General features: G+C 43.7%; 1 protein-coding gene across 1 annotated transcript; it reads right to left on the bottom strand.

The window, feature by feature from the left end:
- Positions 1 to 1,349: 1,349 nt before the first annotated feature.
- si:ch211-269e2.1 (cohesin subunit SA-2) lies at positions 1,350 to 20,302 on the bottom strand. The gene is made up of 32 exons (XM_004567950.6): positions 19,819 to 20,302; positions 19,379 to 19,474; positions 19,198 to 19,285; positions 18,431 to 18,595; positions 18,124 to 18,220; positions 17,960 to 18,036; positions 17,797 to 17,868; positions 15,506 to 15,710; positions 15,269 to 15,420; positions 15,105 to 15,178; positions 14,879 to 15,002; positions 14,699 to 14,797; positions 14,352 to 14,431; positions 14,157 to 14,264; positions 13,958 to 14,078; positions 13,713 to 13,830; positions 13,414 to 13,517; positions 13,225 to 13,317; positions 13,021 to 13,107; positions 8,858 to 9,058; positions 8,596 to 8,672; positions 8,420 to 8,507; positions 8,252 to 8,332; positions 6,940 to 7,032; positions 6,653 to 6,827; positions 4,654 to 4,790; positions 2,867 to 2,968; positions 2,627 to 2,778; positions 2,408 to 2,536; positions 2,133 to 2,323; positions 1,972 to 2,047; positions 1,350 to 1,891 (listed from the first exon to the last, which is right to left on the bottom strand). Exons 2-32 carry the CDS (start codon positions 19,426 to 19,428, stop codon positions 1,750 to 1,752), a joined length of 3,558 nt encoding a protein of 1,185 aa, XP_004568007.1. The 5' UTR covers positions 19,429 to 19,474; positions 19,819 to 20,302; the 3' UTR covers positions 1,350 to 1,749.

Genomic DNA, 20,302 nt, shown 5'->3' with positions numbered 1-20,302 from the left:
ATAAATTAATGTAAATATTTATTTTGTGCTTGCTGTGCTGTAAATGTGATTTGAGCAAGTATTTTAGACCTTTTTTTTCTATGTCACAGAGTACTTCAGTTGACTACTTTGACAGAACAAAAGGAACCATTTTCAAATGTTTTGTGTTTCTTTAAATTAATAATAAAGCCTTGGTTAATGGAAGACTAAAGAAAACAGAGTGTGCAGTTTAATGTGGTGCGTGATGTAAAGAAATGCTTTTTGCTACGTTCAGTGTTGTACTTTATATGAAGGAAACATTTTTCCAGTCATCTGTTGTCCAGTTTGGGGGAGGTTGTGCAAATCATAGCTAGTTTTAGCTGACAGGAGTGGTCTTCTGCTGCTGTTCACAGATGCTTTTCTGCATACCTTGATTATAACAAGTTATTTGCGTTACTGTTGCCTTCCTATTCAAAGCAGTGTGGTCATTCTCTTCTGACCTCCGATATCAACAAGGAAGTTTCGCCCAGAGAACTGTGACTCACTGAATATTTCATCTTTTTAAGACCATCTGTAAACCATAGAGACCAGCTAATACTGGCACCAGCCTGTCTGGCACCAACAACCACGCCACACTCAAAGTCACTTAAATCCTTCCCATTCTTATACCCAATTTGAACTTCAGCAGGTTATCTTGTCCAGGTCCTGCACACACCGAATTGCTGATTTGGAAATTTGAATTAACGTGCGGTGAAAAAGATGTAGCTAACACAGTGGCTGGTAAGTGTATCTGTACCAGCTGAAAATTATCTATATCACATTTCAAGTGTTTGCGCTGTTTGTTAGTGATAAGAGAATATCATTTACTAGATTAACCAATGTTTCTGTGCACAACAATACATAAATGTACAGCTGTTTCAAAAAGTAACAAAGTGCTTGTTAACTTATTCCAAGTATAGAATATATTATTAACTTGAAGGCAATATTTTTTTTTTAATTTACATTAATTGATATTAAATACATAAGTAGCAGGTATCAAAATAAAAACTACAATTCTTAACTGACCCTGTGTCCAATAGGAAAACTAAAAGAGAAAGTATTTAGTGTCATTTTTAAAAATCAAGTATTTTTTACAGTAAAGCTGTATGTTTAAAAAATAATAATAATAATAATCTATGCACATACTGATACAAATGGTCCTCAAATTAAAGTGGTCTGTAAATCATAACACCAGATTAATCCTGGTGTTGGTCATTATTTTTCCATTAAAAGGCCAAAACCAACAATTTGTACTTCTGGTCCCTGAATCAGCCAGTTTGTATCACTCCACTCAAATTGCATGTACAGTTTCAGAAAATGTTCCATCTTTTTTTAAATGATCCCAAATTGGATTATCTTTTTTTTTTTGTAAGACAACCTCAGTTGTTTACTATAGCGCTATATAAATAAATTTTACTTACTTACTTACTTAAACATCTGGGAAGTCCAGTGTTGGGGAAACTTTACTGAAACAGCAGTTTGTTGGTAATAATATAAGGAACTATTTTCAGCTGTGGATTAAAACACATTTGTTGTGGTTTTGGTCTTTGCATGGCAGAATATGGCCACCTTTATCCTTTCTGATCACATCCTTCTGAAAACATGACATGCTGCATGATCACTGTACAAAAAAACCCCACCAGTTTCTATCCACACACAGAGGACACTGGTAACAAGGTGCATCATAAGTAAAACATCTGTTGAGGTCTCGTCATGCAGACGGCAGCACCGATTCTCCCGACCTCCTCACACTCAGAGCTCAACCTCCACGGTACCATCACCATCATCTGGCTCCTTGGTGACACAGATTACAGATCCCTCAGCGTGCAGTCTTTTGGGTGGAGGATCCAGAGGGACAGAAAATGGATCTGTATCAGCTGCTTTCTCCTGATGGCTGATGAGAGAGGTCAGGTTACAGTGATTCATGTGAGACCTGCTTCGTAGCTGGTTTGAAAACACTTCACTTGGGCTCACCTTGGGCTGCAGCTCGGTTTGTGCACCTTGCTGACTTTGGACTCACCAGGGCTAAACAGACTGGGGGACTTTCTTCCTGAAAATAAAAAAGGATACACACCTGAAGCAGCTGGTGATGGTGAGGAAATCACTCTGTGCTTGACTGAACTCGGCTCTCCTACCTTCCCATTTTTGTTTGGAGAAGGGCAAGCGATTGGGCAGGTTGGCCTTCCTGTCCGAGCTTACGTAGGATATGGCGTCCTCCCCCTCGGCTACAGCCAACAGGGATGCGCGATAGTAGATGAGAGGCTGCCAGCACTCCTCCCTGAGGTCAATAATGTGCTCAGCAGTGTGTTTTTGAAGGTAGGAGAACCTGCACAGACATGAGCAGCCTTCAGAGGTTTTTGTTTTTCTTTAAAAACCATTTAAACTCCTGCTTGTTGCTTTCAGCACTCACACTGCTTTCTTGTCTGGTCTGAGCAGTTTGCTGGAGAACTCGCTGAGGATGGTCAGGTAGGAGAGGTACAGTGGTGTAGATGAGTCTGGAGTCTGAGTAAAGTCTTGGAACACAAACTCGATGCCGTTCCTAAACATGTATACACACAGACTTTAGGAACAAAAAGGAAAAATATCAGCAAAAAGTAACACAAAAAGAGAAATTAGGTCACGTGCCAACCTGTGGACCAGGACGACACACTCACGAAACTTGACAAGGTCCCCAAAGGTGAGGGCGAATCGCCTGGCTAGCTCTTTAATGCTGGTGAAAGTCTGGACTCCTGGGTGAGGCCTGCCGCCGCTCTCTTGCTCCTGCTTAAGGCGCACAAACAGCTGGCAGGTGCACACGACAGCACATCAGTATCTCGCTGCCTTCTAGTGACAGTTTGGGGCTGAAGTTTATATTTTTCAGTGACAATACCTGCTGCAAACAGAGCACCAGTGTGCGAGCACTCTCTATTTTATCCATCTGCCTGGTGCGATACACAGTCTCCTTGATGATGTCTCCAAAGTCATTGTAATACTGCGGACAAAGAGGGAGACGATGACACTTGACGTTTAATCCAAAGATCTTTAGTGAAGCAACAGCAGCAGCATTAAAGCGCTACATTTGATTAAGGCAACCCAAACATCCCTCCATAAATAAAAATGGTTTTTAAGTGCACCTTTATGTCCTGATTCAAGTACCCAACCATATTCATCTTTTGTAAGTCACAAAACCACATGAAGCTAGATGGTTAAAATAGTATTTTGGGGATTTATTGATCATGCATTAGGAACACAAACTGAGGCTGAGTTGAATATCTTAGCACAAAAACAGAGGGAACAGCCTTGGTGTGGTTCAAAGGCAATAAAATCCACCCAGCAGCACCCTTAAAAGTCTCTGTTTAACATGTTATATCATGTTAGTTCAATACCCACAACGATTTGTGTTTTTTTCTAGTTATGTGCTAAACTACCCCATATGGAAAAGATATATATAAATCTTATAAAGTTTGTATCTGTCTTGTGTGAAACTTGTATGAAAAGCATATAAGTGTGAAAACAGATATAAGATCCCTTGAAAAATTATATAATGAAACTTGTATGTTTTGGATACTTACTAAAACAATGTATGAAAGTAATGCGAAAGTGGCCACTTTCATGAGTAAATCATGTAAGCCTTATATGATTTACTCATGAAAGTGGCCACTTTCATGAGTAATCACATATAAGTTTTTACTATTTCTTTTCCGTATGGGACTTCTTGGATAAGTTAGTAGAAAAATCTTCTTACAAAGTCTAGACTGTATATAAAAGATGGATGCCACCCATTGGTTTGTGGATCATCACTGTTTTGATGTATCAAAGTTAGAAATTTTGGCTAGCACCATTTTTTTTCCCAACCAAATTTGCCCAAGAGGGTAAAGCAAGGGAGTTATTGCCTAATGCTGCCACTGGCTAGTTAGCTTTGTCAGCAGATGATTCCCTGTGATATTAAATGAAATGCTTATTTTGGCTAATATGAAACAGGCTTAACACAAAACTAACTGAAGAAACTGAAAAGGTCCTTTAGAGGGTTTTAAACCCAACTGGATGCTGAACAAGGCCAAACAAACCACAGATATTATAAAACAAGACTTTATTTCCACACGCAACCTAAACAACACAAGATTATAACATTAACCATAATTTAAGAGAGTTTAATGAAACATCTTTAGGTTTTCACTGGTTTCTGAAGGCCCATCACTGCCAGATATGTACACGGAAACTCGATTTGTTTTACGCATGTGTACTTCCTGTCACCACAACACATTATAAGAAGTTGTCTTCTTGCTAGTGTTGGATTAAAGCTGCTGCACTTTTGTTCAAAGACACCTGTATATTATGTTCACATCAATATAAATATTACAAAGAAATATACATGTCATTTTTTTTGCTTGTTTATACAAAAAAAATAATCTAACTTAATTATATTACCAATCTCTTTGTGTGTGTGTGTGTGTGTGTGTGTGTGTGTGTGTGTGTGTGTGTGTGTGTGTGTGTGTGTGTGTGTCTAAATAATAATAGCTCATGCAACTATCAGAATGTTTAAAATCAAATAGTGTATATATTAACAACCTTTATTTTGAAAGGACAGAACAGGAAGAATCACTCCTCGCTACTCAAAAGCTTATTAGTGCTCTTCCCCATAATGTCACACTACTCATTTGAGGAGTTCACCTTTACCTTCATGTAGTACATGAAGACCTCTGCTGCCATGCTCATCTCCAGCACTCCGTGTATTATCAGTTTGCAGTAGGCTGCGAGCACATTTCTCCATTTGTGAAGGTCCTCCAGTTTCTCCACTTGAGAGTTTTCACTGACTGAGAGCCCAAAAGCAGGCAGGGCGTGCGATCGGTCGCGAAGTGGTGGAACGCCAAAGAGTGATTAATGATGAGAAGTCATATAACAGAAAGAAAAGAACAAAGCAGACACAGGAAAGAGTGTTTTAGTTGGTTTCAGGACAATGGCTTTAGCAGGTGGATATCAAAGATAACATAACGCTGGAGTTATGGTTGTGACACCATGTGGCTTCAATCTTTCACAAGGCTAATAAAATAGGCTCGGAGGTAAGCCAGAGTTAATGGAATTTTCTCACGGAAAGAGATTGCCCTGATTTTATGATTTAACTCAGTGCCCTTGCCCTCCGAGTGATCTCTGATCCAGCAGCTAATAGAAAACACTGTCTATAGAACAAAATCGTTACCAGGCAAATCCAATAAAACAATAGCTTTTTATTACATGTTCAAAAACCAATAATCCTGTATCGTATTTGGTTGAACATTTAAGAGATTCCCACCAGGACAGTTATTGACTTCTCTAGACTATCCCCATATTTGGATGCAATATGTCTCTGAAAGCAGACGCTATACTAAAGATAATAAAATGTTTTAGATATAGTGAGCTGTGGATGAATTCATAAGTTTACTTGAAGGACTTTATAAAAGGGGAAAAAAAACGATGTATTTCCAAGATGTCAATCTTGTTTTTTTCATTTCACAGCAGACAGGAGCGTGTCACCGTCATCCGCTTACAAGCTGCATTGCTTTGCATAACAAAGTCTAACATCCCTTCTTACAAATTAGTCAACCCTGTTTCAGTCTGAGGACATTAACAAGGCTTCTTTTGTAATTGAGGGTCAATTGTCAGGTCAGGTTGGAAATCAGACCCCATTTACAGTCAGCAGGCGGCTCTGCAGCGACTTATTAAGCCAAATGTGTGGCCGTGCATTTAATATCTACATGTTTTTACCACAGCGGGGCCGGCACACTCAATCAGCGGCTCGCTCAGAGCAGCGGCAGAGTGAGAGTGCCATCTACCGCGCGGCGCTGCAATGAGCACGCTTCAGTATTCTGTTCTTTATTCCAAAAACCAGCTGTAGTTACTTTTCTTGCCATAAAAACGAACATTAAATCCTAATACTTTGCATTGGTTAGAAAAAAAAAAGAAGTTAAAATAAAAATGAAAACCAATGCCTTAGACACTTTTTTGGCTTTTTGTGCCCCCCTGCCGCTGGCCCCCTTGTCGTGTTTCAGATATCCATGAGTTGCTGAGCCGTTTCACCAGAGAGTCATTTCCCCTTTAAACTTCTCAGATGGTTTCACTTAACTACATGTTTGAGACCCAAAGAGGTCAAATTATCCATTGCCTTCCATCCGCTGCATCGAAGGATTAAAGAGAAATGAATACAAATTTGTAGCATCGGATTTTTGTTTTCTCCTCTTTCCTGACCCATTAATCCTTTTTTTTACGATCCCCAAAGATTCATGCTGCGAGCCTTCAGAGGAGGCCTGATTAAAAGTAAACTTCGACCAGCTAATGCTGCTCAGGCTTTGATGCATTAGTATTAACAATCCAATCATGCCATAAATAATACTCCATCACCGGGAGAGTACTTAAGCTCATTTTGCTAATGATACTTTTATTCCTCTGCTCGGGTCACAATTTTTAATGCAGGACTTTTTGCTTTCACTTCTCGTACTTCTTCATTCCCCTTCTCTCTTATTTCCTCTCTGCTCACAATCAAACATACACAGAAATCTTAAAGCCTGATTTAAGGTGAGCACAGAGAGAGCCACCCACTGCCTGTGGACTTACATCATTCTGAACAGAGAGGCTAAAACATCCTTTAAAGTGAGGTAAGAATAAGAAAAAATAAAGCCACTTAAACAGGCTGGCGTCTCACCCCTGCTCTGGCTGTCATAGTCTGAGCCGACAAAGACGTGCACGCACACAAAGTTCAACAGCGCCCTCTGCAGTTTGGGGCTGGGCGTGTAGAGCAGTGGACCGAAAGAGGTGGGATCCCACACGCGTAGCTGGTAGGAGTGAGCCGTCAGGACGTCACACACACCCAGGAAGGCCTGAAATTGGAAAAAATGAGAAGACGTAAGAAAGGCCTGAAGAAGAAGAAGAAGAAGAAGAAGAAGAAGAAGAAGAAGAAGGAGGAAGTGTCGAAATGGTTAGCAGGCGTACCTGCTGCCTCACACTGAGGTCACCGTGGGACAGACAGTGATGACTTCTCTCGCAGAAGAGACGCAGCTGGAGCCTCTGGGCTTGCGCCTTCTCCTAAACACAAACAGTGTTGACTGATTAACTGACTGATCATTTCAGCTCTAATTCTTCTGTTTCTGGCTGCTTGTAATAACTTGTAAATATGATTTAAAAACTTCTATTGACTTGCATAATAATACAGTAATAATTAATGAAAACTTCCTAAGGTGTTGTTAAGATGTGAAACTGTCAAATTAAATTTGTTCCTGTTTTTGTCAAGAAATTAGCATTACTGTTTAAAGGTTCAGGTTCATTTAAAAATGTCATTTTTTGAAAGAACATTTCTAGGAAATAGATTATTACATCTGCGAGATTGCTACTAGACTGCTACAGTGTGTACTGCTCCTTTTATAGCATTAGCATTTTGCCTTATTAGCAGAAGGTAAAACGATCAGCTCACAAGTATATTAGGGCTTGAGCAACTGACACATTACAGTTCCTCAGCTGGCTGCTTCATCACATTTTACTCATACAAGCCAGAAAGTAGTACACACGGTTGTACAGAAACTTCTTTTTTCAGCAGTTACCTTCAAACCCTCAGAAGTGTATTAAACCCACAGAGTTTGATGCTACAGAGTCTCAACAATGCAGATTTTATTATTTTGTGATCAGTAAAACTGTTTCCAGCTGATAAATCAGCCTTTCAAAAGATAATCCTGAATTAGGGAACACAAAACAGCACAGAAACACAGAAAATGAGCCTCTGTAAGCCTAGGTAGATCCATCAATCTTGTTCCATTTGTCCAATTCAGGCTCACAGGGCGATTGGAGCCTATTCCAGCTGTAATAAGATGGGAGGAAGGGTACACCATGGACACAATAACAACCGGTTTTATATTATTTTTATGTTATTTTAGCTTAAACGGTAAAATTGAAATCCTTAATTTACAGGGAAAAGAACCCAAAACCTCTGAACAGTAGTATACTTTTATTTGCAGTTTATCTTCCTTCACTTTTAATACAGCTGTTCTGAGGGGATGTCTTTTGATTTTGAGTGAGAATTTTACTCTGACCCAAGCATCCAGACTCAAAAAAAACAAACAAAAGCAAAAAAGAAACACTACATATGACTTTAAAATAAAACGCGGTCTTTTTAATTATCAAAAATGATTAAAATGTTGAGAACACAGAGTGTTTTCTGTGTAAGTGCACATACATCGCTGCTAACACCTCATCTCTATATCACTACATTCACACAGGTTAAAGACTGAGCTGTAAAGCGGATGTAGCTCACCCTGCAGGTCAGAGTTTGACTGCTGGTGCTGAGCGACCACATCATGGAAAAGGACAAACACTGCAGTACTTCCAGCAACACCTGCAAACACAGTGAAGTGGAAATACACTGAAGACGTGTGCGCAGTACAAAGACCACATTTGTCTACACAGCAGGCGGGGATGATACCTCAGGTGGAGCTCCTTCCAGGCTGCTCTCTACTGACAGGAGAGGAGACAGCACATCAAACAGACCCCACTGGCTCAGGTCATGGCAACTATGGAAACACGAAGAGAAACAGCCACATAAATCCACATCAGCAGCACCATACTCACGCTTGACTTTAAACGACTGTCAAGTCTTACTTGTTGAAAGCTCTAAGTTTCTTCAGCATGGCTAAAATCTCTCTGATTTTCTCCTCATCAGCAGAGAAACTTTCACCCTGTGTAAGAGAAGTCAGACTTCATGAGAGTTGCTTTCAGTCTCTAACATTTCGAGGATTTCAGGTGTGATGAGTAAAAGTAAAATCAGAATAGAAGTACAAGGTAATCACTCTTTTTTTTCTGGATACATGAATACAAGCCTGACACACAATAATTGCGTCCACATAAATCCAGCAGTACTCACCTTGAGTGATTCCCCCAGCAGTGCTGTCAGCCGGTCCACCCAACGCTGGACCAGAGAGTCTCTAGCAGCTCGGGCGGGGGAGCACCAAGCTGTCTCCTCGCGACAGAGAGAGAGGAACACGCGGGCCCCTCCCTCCAGAACAGCCGGGCCTGAGTGGACGTCTAAAACAGCTTCCAGTTCTGTCAACAGGCTGGACACCGCCTACAGGAGCGACACGACTCACGTTTGAAAACATCGCATTTGGTAGCAAAACTCATTTGCAGGCTTTGTGATGTATAATGAAAGTAAAAAGCTAAGACGATAGCCCAGCTGAGTATTGGAGTAGTGTCATTTCACCATTAAGTTTACCAAACAGAACTAGTAGTAGTATGTTGAGAAATTGTGTGTTGAAAATCCCTCGCTCTGTTAAAAAACCACTTGAAGGTTATCTTCTATTATGAATCATTTGAAGATATTCTAGTACAGCGGTGCCCAACCTTTTTTGGATCACGGACCGGTTTAATGTCAGACAATATTTTCACGAACCGGCCTTTAAGGTGTCGCAGATAAATACAACAAAGTAAATTAATACGACTAAGACAAAAACGATGGTATTTTGTAAATATAATAATAAATGCAAATTCACTGTGTAATTGTGTAACTTTATTAGCAGCATCCTGACAACACTGAGAGTAACATCCTCCTCTCTGCCACTTAATGCTCTCTGGTTGCTAAGGTAACGTGTAAATATTTCTTTCAAAATAAGACACAACTACAACACGGGAAAAGACCCAGGGAAACCAAGTTAACGACAAAAACCCTGAAAACCATAAATTTCACACCCGACCCTCGACTCTCACGGCCCGGTAGCAAGCGACTCGGCCCAGGGGTTGGGGACCGCTGCTCTAGTCCGTGAATAAAAACACATGGATGGAAATGAGCGGAATAGGCCTCCTTTCAGGATAAGGAAAGCACATTACCACATTCCCATTTCTGTATGACTAAATAGTGTAAACTGAGGTTCTGGGGATGGGCGTGAGGTTCTGGGGGTGCTCCGTCTCTGGGCGGGGGCCCGGGCCGGGCCTCGGGGGCTCGGGTCCTGGTTGGTGTGTTGCCGGGGTTGTGGGCGGGTGGGTGCATGGGGGCCCGGCCCTGGAGCAGGGTGCCGCCGGTGCATCGAGCCGCCTGGGGGGCTCTTCAACTGGTGGGGGGGATGGTCACATCTGGCAGGAGCTTTCTTCTCTCAGGAACTCTCTGCAGGAGGGGGAGATACAGGAGAGGTGGAGGAAGATCTCAGCCTGGGCGTTTACCGTCTTATGTAGTCTGGAAGATGTGTGGTTGGTGGGGTGGGTGCAGTTTTCTCTGTGGTGGGGTTGGGTGGACTGTCCAGGGCTCTGTGGAGCCGGGGGGCGCTACTGCACTGGGCCCCGGTCTGATGGGCCTGGGCCCCCCTTCCCTGGCGGGTCGCGGAGGGTGGGAGTGCCTACTGGGGTCAGCGGGGGAGCTGGCCCCAGGGAGGGGTTACCTGCCCCTCCCTTCCTTCCCTCCCCATCTCCAGCTGCCTCCCTCTTCCCGCTCCTCCACAACCACCCACACATGCAGGGCCTTGGAGTGGGGGTATGTCACCAGGGTGCAGAGGAGGCTACCCCCCCCCCTGTCCCCTTCTGGCTGCCTCTGCCTCAATTTTATCCCACAACTTAGACATTCACATTATTCACACTCTCATTACACATACATATAGGATCTTGGGGGTGGGCACAATCACGGAGTCCAAATCACCATCAGGGTGTATACCTCACCCCTGACGTCGTTGCCCACCTCTCAATTTTAAATACACTTAGTCATTGAGGGCTAGCAGGAGGGACCATGCGCTTACCTGCTGCTCCTTGGCAGGTAGCTCCATGCCCTCCTGGGTTTTAATTGCACCTTAGAACACACATGCATCAACACTACAATGAGCGGGTGGAGGGAGGTTTGGAGTCTTCTCCCACCCCCATTCTCTGCGGCCTGCTGGAGCGGGGGGGCTAGTAGGAGGAGTTGGCCGTCCGACTGCGGTCTGGGGTGTGGGGCCTCCCTGCTGCTGCGGAGTCGGGGTGGTCTGCCTCTCCCCACCGCAGGGAAAAGGGTAACACCACCTGGGTCTGGGTGCAATTCCCCCCTCCAGGGGCAAGGGTACCTAGACCCGGTTTGTAGAGTACGCTTGGGGAGTGTGATTGTGTGTACAGCGTCTCTTTATGTCTGTCTCCACGTTGGTTGAGTGTGGAGTGAGTGCATATGAGAGCATGAGGGTGGGAATGGATGTTTGTGTCTGTGTGTGCCTGTATGTCTGTGTCTATATGTCAGGTTGGGTATCAGACGCCACCTCTCTGGGGACACCTCAGGCCCTCCAAGGTTTGGAGGCCTATCTCCACCCACCACCACTTCCCCTGCCGGTGGCGGACTCCCTCAGGTGTCGGTGTGTTGGTGGTTCTTTGTGTCTGGGGGTGGGCGTCCGGGTACACACCGGCTCACTCCTTGGCGGCCGCTTGTCGGGGCCTGGGGCCTGGGGCTCGCTCGGGCCCCTTTGGAGGTGGGGTGCCCCCGGCCTCTCGGCCTAGGGCTCGGTCACTCAGGCGCAGCTGGGGGCCGGCGGAGCTCACGGGCGCGTCACTGCAACCCCCCCTGGCTTCTGCTCCGCGGCTGCTGAGTGAGCCCTCATCTGGGACTCTCCTCAGCTCTTACTGGAACAGTGGCGCGGCTGCCCCTCTGTTGGTCTTCCATGGTCTCTTGTGTTCTGGGGGCCTCTGGATGTCTGGAGTTTTGATCTCCTCCATACCCGCTTCACACCCTGGAGGATGGGGCTGTGGCCCCCCCACACTCCCTAGCAGATCATTACATGGAGAAACCTTTGGAATGCAAGCATGCTGATCCACACAGGTATGCACACATGGGTATTCACAGACGCGGACTAAAGCTTTCTTGGCTGCTGCCTCAAAGCACACTGTGCGCTGTCTATCTTGCGTGCTGCACAATATCGTTTATTACTTAGTAAATACTGATATCTATGACTAGCTAGTTTATTGTGATGGTGCTTTGTTTTCTCTATTATTATGTTGCTCTTTGTTGTTTGCTGTCTCCTCTGTTTGTTTGTTTGTTTGTTTGTTTTTTCTCCATACAGGTGACCCAGGAGTTTTTTTTTTTTTTTTGTCTCTCTTCCCCCCCCTTCTCACCGTCTCTTCTCCCCTTGGGTTTTCTTTCTTTCTCTCCCCCTCTCTCTCTCATTCATTCCCCCTGTCCTATTTATTAAAAAAAAAAAAAAAAAAAAATGACAAAGGATGAACTGAAGCTCTGCCATCACGTAATGTCGCATACTGCTGTTTCTGATGTCATTTAAAAAAAAAAAAAAAAAAAAAAAAAAGAAAACATCGCATTTGGTAGCAAAACTCATTTGCAGGCTTTGTGATGTATAATGAAAGTAAAAAGCTAAGACGATAGCCCAGCTGAGTATTGGAGTAGTGTCATTTCACCATTAAGTTTACCAAACAGAACTAGTAGTAGTATGTTGAGAAATTGTGTGTTGAAAATCCCTCGCTCTGTTAAAAAACCACTTGAAGGTTATCTTCTATTATGAATCATTTGAAGATATTCTAGTACAGCGGTGCCCAACCTTTTTTGGATCACGGACCGGTTTAATGTCAGACAATATTTTCACGAACCGGCCTTTAAGGTGTCGCAGATAAATACAACAAAGTAAATTAATACGACTAAGACAAAAACGATGGTATTTTGTAAATATAATAATAAATGCAAATTCACTGTGTAATTGTGTAACTTTATTAGCAGCATCCTGACAACACTGAGAGTAACATCCTCCTCTCTGCCACTTAATGCTCTCTGGTTGCTAAGGTAACGTGTAAATATTTCTTTCAAAATAAGACACAACTACAACACGGGAAAAGACCCAGGGAAACCAAGTTAACGACAAAAACCCTGAAAACCATAAATTTCACACCCGACCCTCGACTCTCACGGCCCGGTAGCAAGCGACTCGGCCCAGGGGTTGGGGACCGCTGCTCTAGTCCGTGAATAAAAACACATGGATGGAAATGAGCGGAATAGGCCTCCTTTCAGGATAAGGAAAGCACATTACCACATTCCCATTTCTGTATGACTAAATAGTGTAAACTGAGTGCAGGTGTGCATACCTGTGTGTTTTCAGCGTGCAGACACTCTGGGAGGAAGTACGGGGGAATCCTCATCAGGTAGGCAAGGATGTCACTGCTACTTGAAAACTGCAGAGAGAATAGAGACATTACAATATAACAACCAGAATTCAATAGTGCAGCACAGATGCCTGGATACAGAATCACACTGATTTATATAGCAACAGCTACATGTGGAATAAACACCTTAGACAGCAGCTTTGGAAGCACCGTCAGGAGATGTTCAGTGAGCTTCAAACAGTCATCGTTCTGAATCTTCTTATCTCTGGCACTCATTACCTGAAACACAACAAAATAAACACTTATGTCTTTTAAATGATGAGTTATCAGTGTGCTATCTCACATACAAAGAGAGGACAGACATCTTCCACTGACCTTCTTCGCTCCACTCCTCCCTGCCAGCACAGGTCCCTCTGAGGCCTGACGCACCGACGCTACCAGGATCTCTACAAGCACTGCTTGTTCAGCAAGGGTGAAACCTACATACGCACACACATACTTAGAAAAGCAGGAGTTCACAGAGGATCTAACATGTTTTTTTGTGGAGGAAACAACTGAAAACCAGAATGAGGAAGATGAAGGTTGTGGATGATTTTAAACGGTCCTTTTAAGCCACAAAAAAATCTTTGGTGAGGGAAAATTATTAGGAACTGACAGCACACACATTTCCCTACCTGGACTGCATGAGGAAGAGTCCTGTAGCAGTGCAGACGTGAAGGAGGGCCAGTCCTTCAGCAAAGCTCCACCGCAGTCCCATAGACTGTCCACCAAGTACACCACGTGGTTGTGCAGCTGAAAGCATAAGCTTTACATGATTCACAACATCACAGATGTAAACTAGGTGATAACACAATAGAGAAGAAAGTCCTTTCTTAGCTCAGACTGGAGCTTCGACTTGAAACAGCCAGTCTGTGTTCACCTCAGATTCCTGGTAGAAGTGCAGCAGAGCCTTCAGTCTGGCAAATGTTTGCTGCTTACACGCTTCGTCTTCATTCGATCCATCCTGAGTATCAGATGCAGGGGCTACAGCATTGAGAAGCCTGACCGAGACAATCTATATCATATGGAAGCACTAATAAACCGCTAAGTTGTTTTTCAAGTGACATAGGAAGACATACCTTGAGAAGAGCAGCTCCCCCGCAGTGGCCGCAAGAGGGCGCTGTGAAGAGTAAACAAACTGGAGGAGGTGTTTGTAGTCTTCTGGAGTGAGCACATCGTCAGATGTCCTGAGGAGTGAGGAAGGAAGTGGATGTGAAGAGGAACAGAATGAAGACATGAGTGAGAAGATTAGATGACAGATCAAACAGACTCACTTGGAGATGAGCACCAGGAGTTTCATGGTCTGCACTGCCACTTCACTGTCCTTATCCAGGGTCATGGAGATGATCCGGTCCTGGAACACAACAGTACAAGAGCATTAAAGCACTTTGTGATGCTTGTTTTAATCAGAGCTATACAAAAAACCCTATCAGTTACTATTACTATTATTATCAGTAGTAGAAGTAGTTGCAGTATTATGAGCAGCGCTTTATTAAAAGTCTTGTCCTGATCTCCAGCTATATTGAGCTCTTAAGGCTCGAACATGACATGACAAGCCAGTGATATTTGAAGGCAGTGTAGGTAATTCAGATTTCACCGGTCCTGATGGAGGCTGGATTACCTTAAAGCGGCTGGTGAACAGGTCTAGTTTAGGCAGGAAGAGGGGATCTCCGTACAGACCCTGCAGAGCTAACACACACTTGAGACGCACATCTGGCACCTGAAAGATAAACAGCAGCCAGGCGGCGTTGTAAAAATCATCCCATGATGATTTTTTTGTTGTTATTTTGCTGCTGGCTACCTTGTCGTGCATCATCCAGCCCATGTATTTGAGGTAACTGTCGCTGAGAAACACAGAACTGTAGAGCTTCATCCACAAACCCAACTCTTCCATACAGACGCAGCGGATCTCTGGAAGCACATCACTGCACGAGCACGCAAACACCCACAAACCCGAGTTGAGTTAAAATAATAATGCAGTATAGATTAAACATTTAAATAATGAAGCATGTCAGAGAAAACTGTACCGGTATCGCTTAAGGAAAACTCCCTTGAAGATGATGTCCATCATGCTCTCGATCTCTGCTCGGTTCTCCTGCAACTAGAGGAGCAACAGGAAGGTTACACAGAAGCCACACCGTCAATAAAAGGAAAAGTCCTTTCAGTTTCGTCCTGCTCATTCTCTGTGTACCTCTGCGATCTTCCTCTGTACTTTCTCCAGCTGCTGTGCGCTCTTCTGCCTCATCGTCTTCGTTTTTTGCACCTCATACAGCTTCTGACTGTTTTCGATGCCAGCGCTCAAGCTGAGAGCCACGCCCACCAGAGAGCTCAGCAGCTTCACCGCTGATTAGAGAAGTCCACATCGAAAGTACGGGTTAGTTTATCCGCAAGTGTGTCTGAATGCTGATTCACGTAGTTTCGCTCTTACCCGCTAGTGTGCAGGTGTGTCTGAACGCTCGCACGCAAGAGTTTGACAGCTCGGTGAGCAGCGAGATGAGGGTGTTCATCAGGTAGCCGTCGAAGATGATGCCGTGCTGACACTGAGCCACCAGCACAGACACAAAGTCGCAGAACTCGGAGTGGAACCAGCGGCCGTACGGTCCAGACTGCACCAGAGGATACTCAACACTGTCCTACAGCGGAGGAGAGAAAGAGACAGCAGGTTTAGCAAGTTTAAGACCTTTGAAGTATCCAAAATGTTACTGAAATGCTTTTTTCCAGGTGATTAGTATCATACAGTATATCAGATTCGTACTGAAGGTTTTCATGAACAAGAAAATTAATGCTAATAATTTTGCAACATGTATAGAAAATCATGTAAAAGCTACATTTGTGCAAGGAGTCAAACATTTTTATTGTGCTTTTTTGTCTCTTTTTTGGCTAATTGAGCAGAGCATTAGCTTAGGAAGTCAAGCTCAGCCACAGTCCCGGCAGACCGGCTAATCTCAGTGCCATACAGCCGTACTGCATCACCCCTACTACTACTACAAGACTTTTCATTTTAAACACGGGTATACGCCACTTTTAAGCAAAACCAGTTTGCAGTTGTGCTTAGAAGTTTAAATACACTCATGATTCAAAAACAAGAACTGGGTGCACAAGTTTGAATTTTATCAAATGTATACTTATGCACAAGTGCATAAGTATACACAGAGCCTCAAGTATATACCTACACTTACTAAAATCTTTTAATGAGTGGTGCTGAAGGTTCTACAATCTCTTCAAGCATTTCTAAACAACTGTAGATTCCAAGATCATCACTTCAAACTGTACGTAAGTACTTTGCCAAAGTCTAGAAGAAGACTTAAATTGTGACCCTCAAATGAGACAAAATTTGTTTGTAAATATGCTTTTGACCCTGTGTATATTCAAGAAAATCCTAAACAAATTCAAATTAGTGCATCCAGTTCTTGTTGTTTAAAGTCATTAAAGATGCATACTGTACTGTAAGTTGAAATAAATCACTAAAGGCCAAATTGCCCTGACATTCATGCTCATGATGAGTGAAAGTAAACCTTTGACCACAACTGTAACCCTGCCCTGCTGCTGTGGTGGAACCGCTCAGTGAATTATATGTGAAAATGAAAGTAACTCAGCCTGACATGTAAACAGTATGTTATTGCAAAACAAGATTCATGCTCAGTCAATCCACCACGTATGAACAAACGAACAGCAACACTGAACTCAAAACTTCCACATTTTGCAGGTTTATTGTCGGTGTCTGTCTGAATCCCAAGACTTCAACTTCAAAGATTCCTACATTAAAAATAAAAAACAGCATCCTTGTCATTCTGTTTTTCTTTTAATGAACACCAAGAGAAAGCTGTTCTCTCTAAAAAATAACATGTCAACACAGCTTAGGTTTGCAAAGTTCCATCCGAACAAACCACCAGACTAAGTATAAGTGTACCAAAGTGGAGATGTAATGCACAGCACTACATTCGATGAACACCAAACTCAGCATATCAGCACAAACACCTCATAGCAGCTGTCAGCACAGTGGTGGAGGCGTGATGAATTTGGTTTGTCGTGCAGCCACAGGAAACAGACGCCTTGCAGTCACTGAGTGGCCTGGAACCGTATACCAAAGTACTCTAGACTCAAATATAACGCCACCTGTCTGCCAGGCTAAAACATAGCTATAGTTGGGTGACGCAGTAGGACAATGATCCCAAGAACCTGTGAAAATCTACAACAGAATGGCTGAAAAAGAAAAGAATCAAAGTGCTGCAGTGGCCCTGTCACTGAGACCTCAATCTGATTAAAATGGCAGGACCTTAAGAGAGCTGTCCGTTAACGAATACCTGCAACCCTCAATGACCTGAAGCAACACTGTAAAGATGAGCAAGCCAAAATTCCTCCAAAGTGATGTGAGAGACTAATAAAATCATACATATAACTCCTACTTCAAGTTACTGCAACTAAAGGTGGTTCTACAAGCTACTGAACCATCGGCTTTACTTGACTGATTGATTGACCGTTTTATTTCAAACGTGTGAATGTAGCTGAAATAACAACAAATATATTGGAAACAGAAGAAAAAGCAAAGTAAAAAACACCAAGATGCCACAAATATCTCTATATACCACACTACTTTGTTTGTCACTTTGTGTTTAAAGCTGATAAAAGAAAATAAAAGTTCATTTACAAAACAATGGAAGAGCAGTAACTGGCCATTGCTGACATGAAGTGCTTAAAGTGCAGTGAGTGGGTACTTACTGTATCCATGGGCCACGTGACTGTGAGGATCCACGGAAAAGCCAGAAACTTCTTATACTGCAGACCAGCAGTCTGAAACACTCAAATACAGTTTCTCTTCCACAACATCCAAAACATGCTTCACATAATAACACGACAGAGCGCCGAGCTGAAATCCTCTTACCTCATCCAGCTCCTCGACCATCTTGCTCATGACTTCGCTGTCCTCTTTGCTCTGACACATCTCCGCTGTGACGACACCTTAAAAAAAAAAACCAGAAAGCACGCTAAAGACAAAGCCCTTTGTTGGTATGCTGCACGTATGTGCGCGCTGGCAGGTCTGCTTGCCTTTGCACCCAGAGCACTGGATGAAGAAGCTGATGAGGTCGAGGAGAGAGGAGTCTCTGTCTGACCCATACGCCTCAATCCAGTCATCTATCACCGCCTGCTCAGGCATCAAAGAAGACCCGGTGAATCATAATATTATTGTACACAATTAAGAATCTTCCATTTCTACACTGAGGATGTGGGATTTTTAATAGCCTGTTATAACTGCTCAATAGCCAGGGTGAAATCAGCAGCTCTGACAGATAGCAGAGATTACAACGCTTCCCTTTTTAAATTCAACAAAGCGACACAATGTGTACGAAGTTACCTGCATGGCACTCCTGCCCATGGTGATCACTTCAAACAAGGTGACGGCCTCCACGTGCTTCTGTTTGCCGTGTCCTCTTCCTGCTCTCCTCGTGCCGCTGCAGCTGGCCTTGGGACTTTTGCACTTGACATTCTCGGAGCTCTCGTGTGTTCGCCTCCTTCGTCTCTGCCGGGATTGAAAACGTGACAGGTGAAGAAAATACAGCCGGCTGAAATAATGTGCAACGATTTCCAGTCGAGGTCGAGTGAAAATCAGTCTGAAGGCGCAGACACAAATTTGCCTCCACAGCATTAGAACGCCTACGACTTCTCTTCTCCGGACTACGTATGTGGCTGGTTTGTAGCCACATACACTAAACTCAATTAGGCAGAACACTGATATCCACTTGGGCCACTGTATTCATGTTCTGGGTCAACATGGCGGCTTCCACCAGCTGGTGCAAGGATGGACAAGATTACAAATGAGCTCAGGTTTAGCATTTATGAGACAAAGTTAGGAGATGGTTTGGAGATGTGAAGAGGAGGACTAATGGATATATTGGACAAAGGCTGTAGAATATAGAGCTGCCAGGCAGAAGGAAAAGAGGAAGACCTCACATGTGGGGGGTTGATGTGATAGAAAAGGATGCTAGGGATAGGTGGAGGTGGAAGCAGGGGATCAGATATGACAACCCCTAAAGGGAGCAGCTAGAAGAAGAAGAAGAAAAAGAAGCAGAAGAAGCGTTTTTCTTGTGTAAGCCTGCATGAGCATCAGTGGATAACACATACCACACTCTTTCGCCTGTTCTCATTCCCAGAGTCCTCCTCTGAGTGACTGACGGCTTCAGAGGTGTCCGCCTTGGCACAAGAGCTCTTACTGGGAATTCAGAAACAGGAGAACTGGTTAACAGAGGGAAGCTGGGTTATTATAGCAGGCACTGTCAAATAACGACTAACTTTGCTAACTTACTTCTGCTCTGAGGACCTGGATGCAGCTGCAGCTGTGGCCTCTGGTATCATGATCCCCTCAGACGTTCACGCAGGGCTCAGCTGTGTGACTCTGCATCTGCAAACACAGTACCCGACAGTCTGTGCTACCAAAACTAAGCAATGCATTGGAGGGTGGGGGCAGAGGCTTGCGTTTAACTGATTTTCTGCGTGCCCCCTCCGCTGGGAGGAGCTACCGCGGTGCTTTAAAGGGTAAGTTAAAGACACTTGGGCATAGTGGCCGCTTTGGCCCCCATGAAAGTTGAACAGAGCACTTTCTTTTACTAAATCAAAAAAATATAAGTAATAATTTACAGCTAGCCTAATTAGCAGTGCCTCGGCTTGCAGAATATAACAAGCACGGATTAAAACTAAAAGGTAAGACAAAGACTCAAAGGTCGCTGCTAAACTTTTCAAACTTACCCTCTTCGCATAAACGCATACGCCTCGATGTTTGTCAGTGTATGCCTTTGAATTGGAAGCTTGTCAGACTCATTTAATTCAAGTATTTCCACTGATATCCTCCGTCTTTAGCCCCAGCTCTCACAGTCAAGTTGACAGACAGCCTAACGGGTCGTGATTGGCTAACGAGCCCGAATAGAATGATGCGATTGGCTGGCGGGAAACGTCAGTGTGAATTGAGTCCCTCCTCCGGCGGCGGTGACAGAAGGCTTGCTGTACGGAGCGGTTTTCGTCAGGCCACAGCGCTGTAAACATCTGTAAGAAGAGCCTCGTCGACGTATGAACTGTTAGCGAGTGAATAACAGGAAGATTGTGCCTTTTTGTGCTACCACAAAAATAATGCAGCACATTTAGCTATCTCGCTGGTCCTGCTGTGATTTTTAATGCAATGTATCCTGCACACCTCGGTCCCAAAAGCGCTTCCCGTGTAATTTAATTAAGCACA

This window comes from Maylandia zebra, linkage group LG16 (genome assembly GCF_041146795.1).
Source record: "Maylandia zebra isolate NMK-2024a linkage group LG16, Mzebra_GT3a, whole genome shotgun sequence".
NCBI lineage: Eukaryota > Metazoa > Chordata > Actinopteri > Cichliformes > Cichlidae > Maylandia > Maylandia zebra.
The sequence above is the reverse complement of the archived record's forward strand: the minus strand, read 5'-3'. Positions and strand labels throughout refer to the sequence as shown.

Excerpts from the sequence above, each read along its gene's own strand:
- si:ch211-269e2.1 (XM_004567950.6), bottom strand. The coding sequence starts at position 19,428 with ATGATACCAGAGGCCACAGCTGCAGCTGCATCCAGGTCCTCAGAGCAG. Across the intron at positions 14,432-14,698 it reads TGTTCACCAGCCGCTTTAAG|GACCGGATCATCTCCATGAC; the intron begins GTAATCCAGCCT and ends GTTGTGTTCCAG. Across the intron at positions 14,079-14,156 it reads GGGGAGCTGCTCTTCTCAAG|GCTTCTCAATGCTGTAGCCC; the intron begins GTATGTCTTCCT and ends TGTCTCGGTCAG.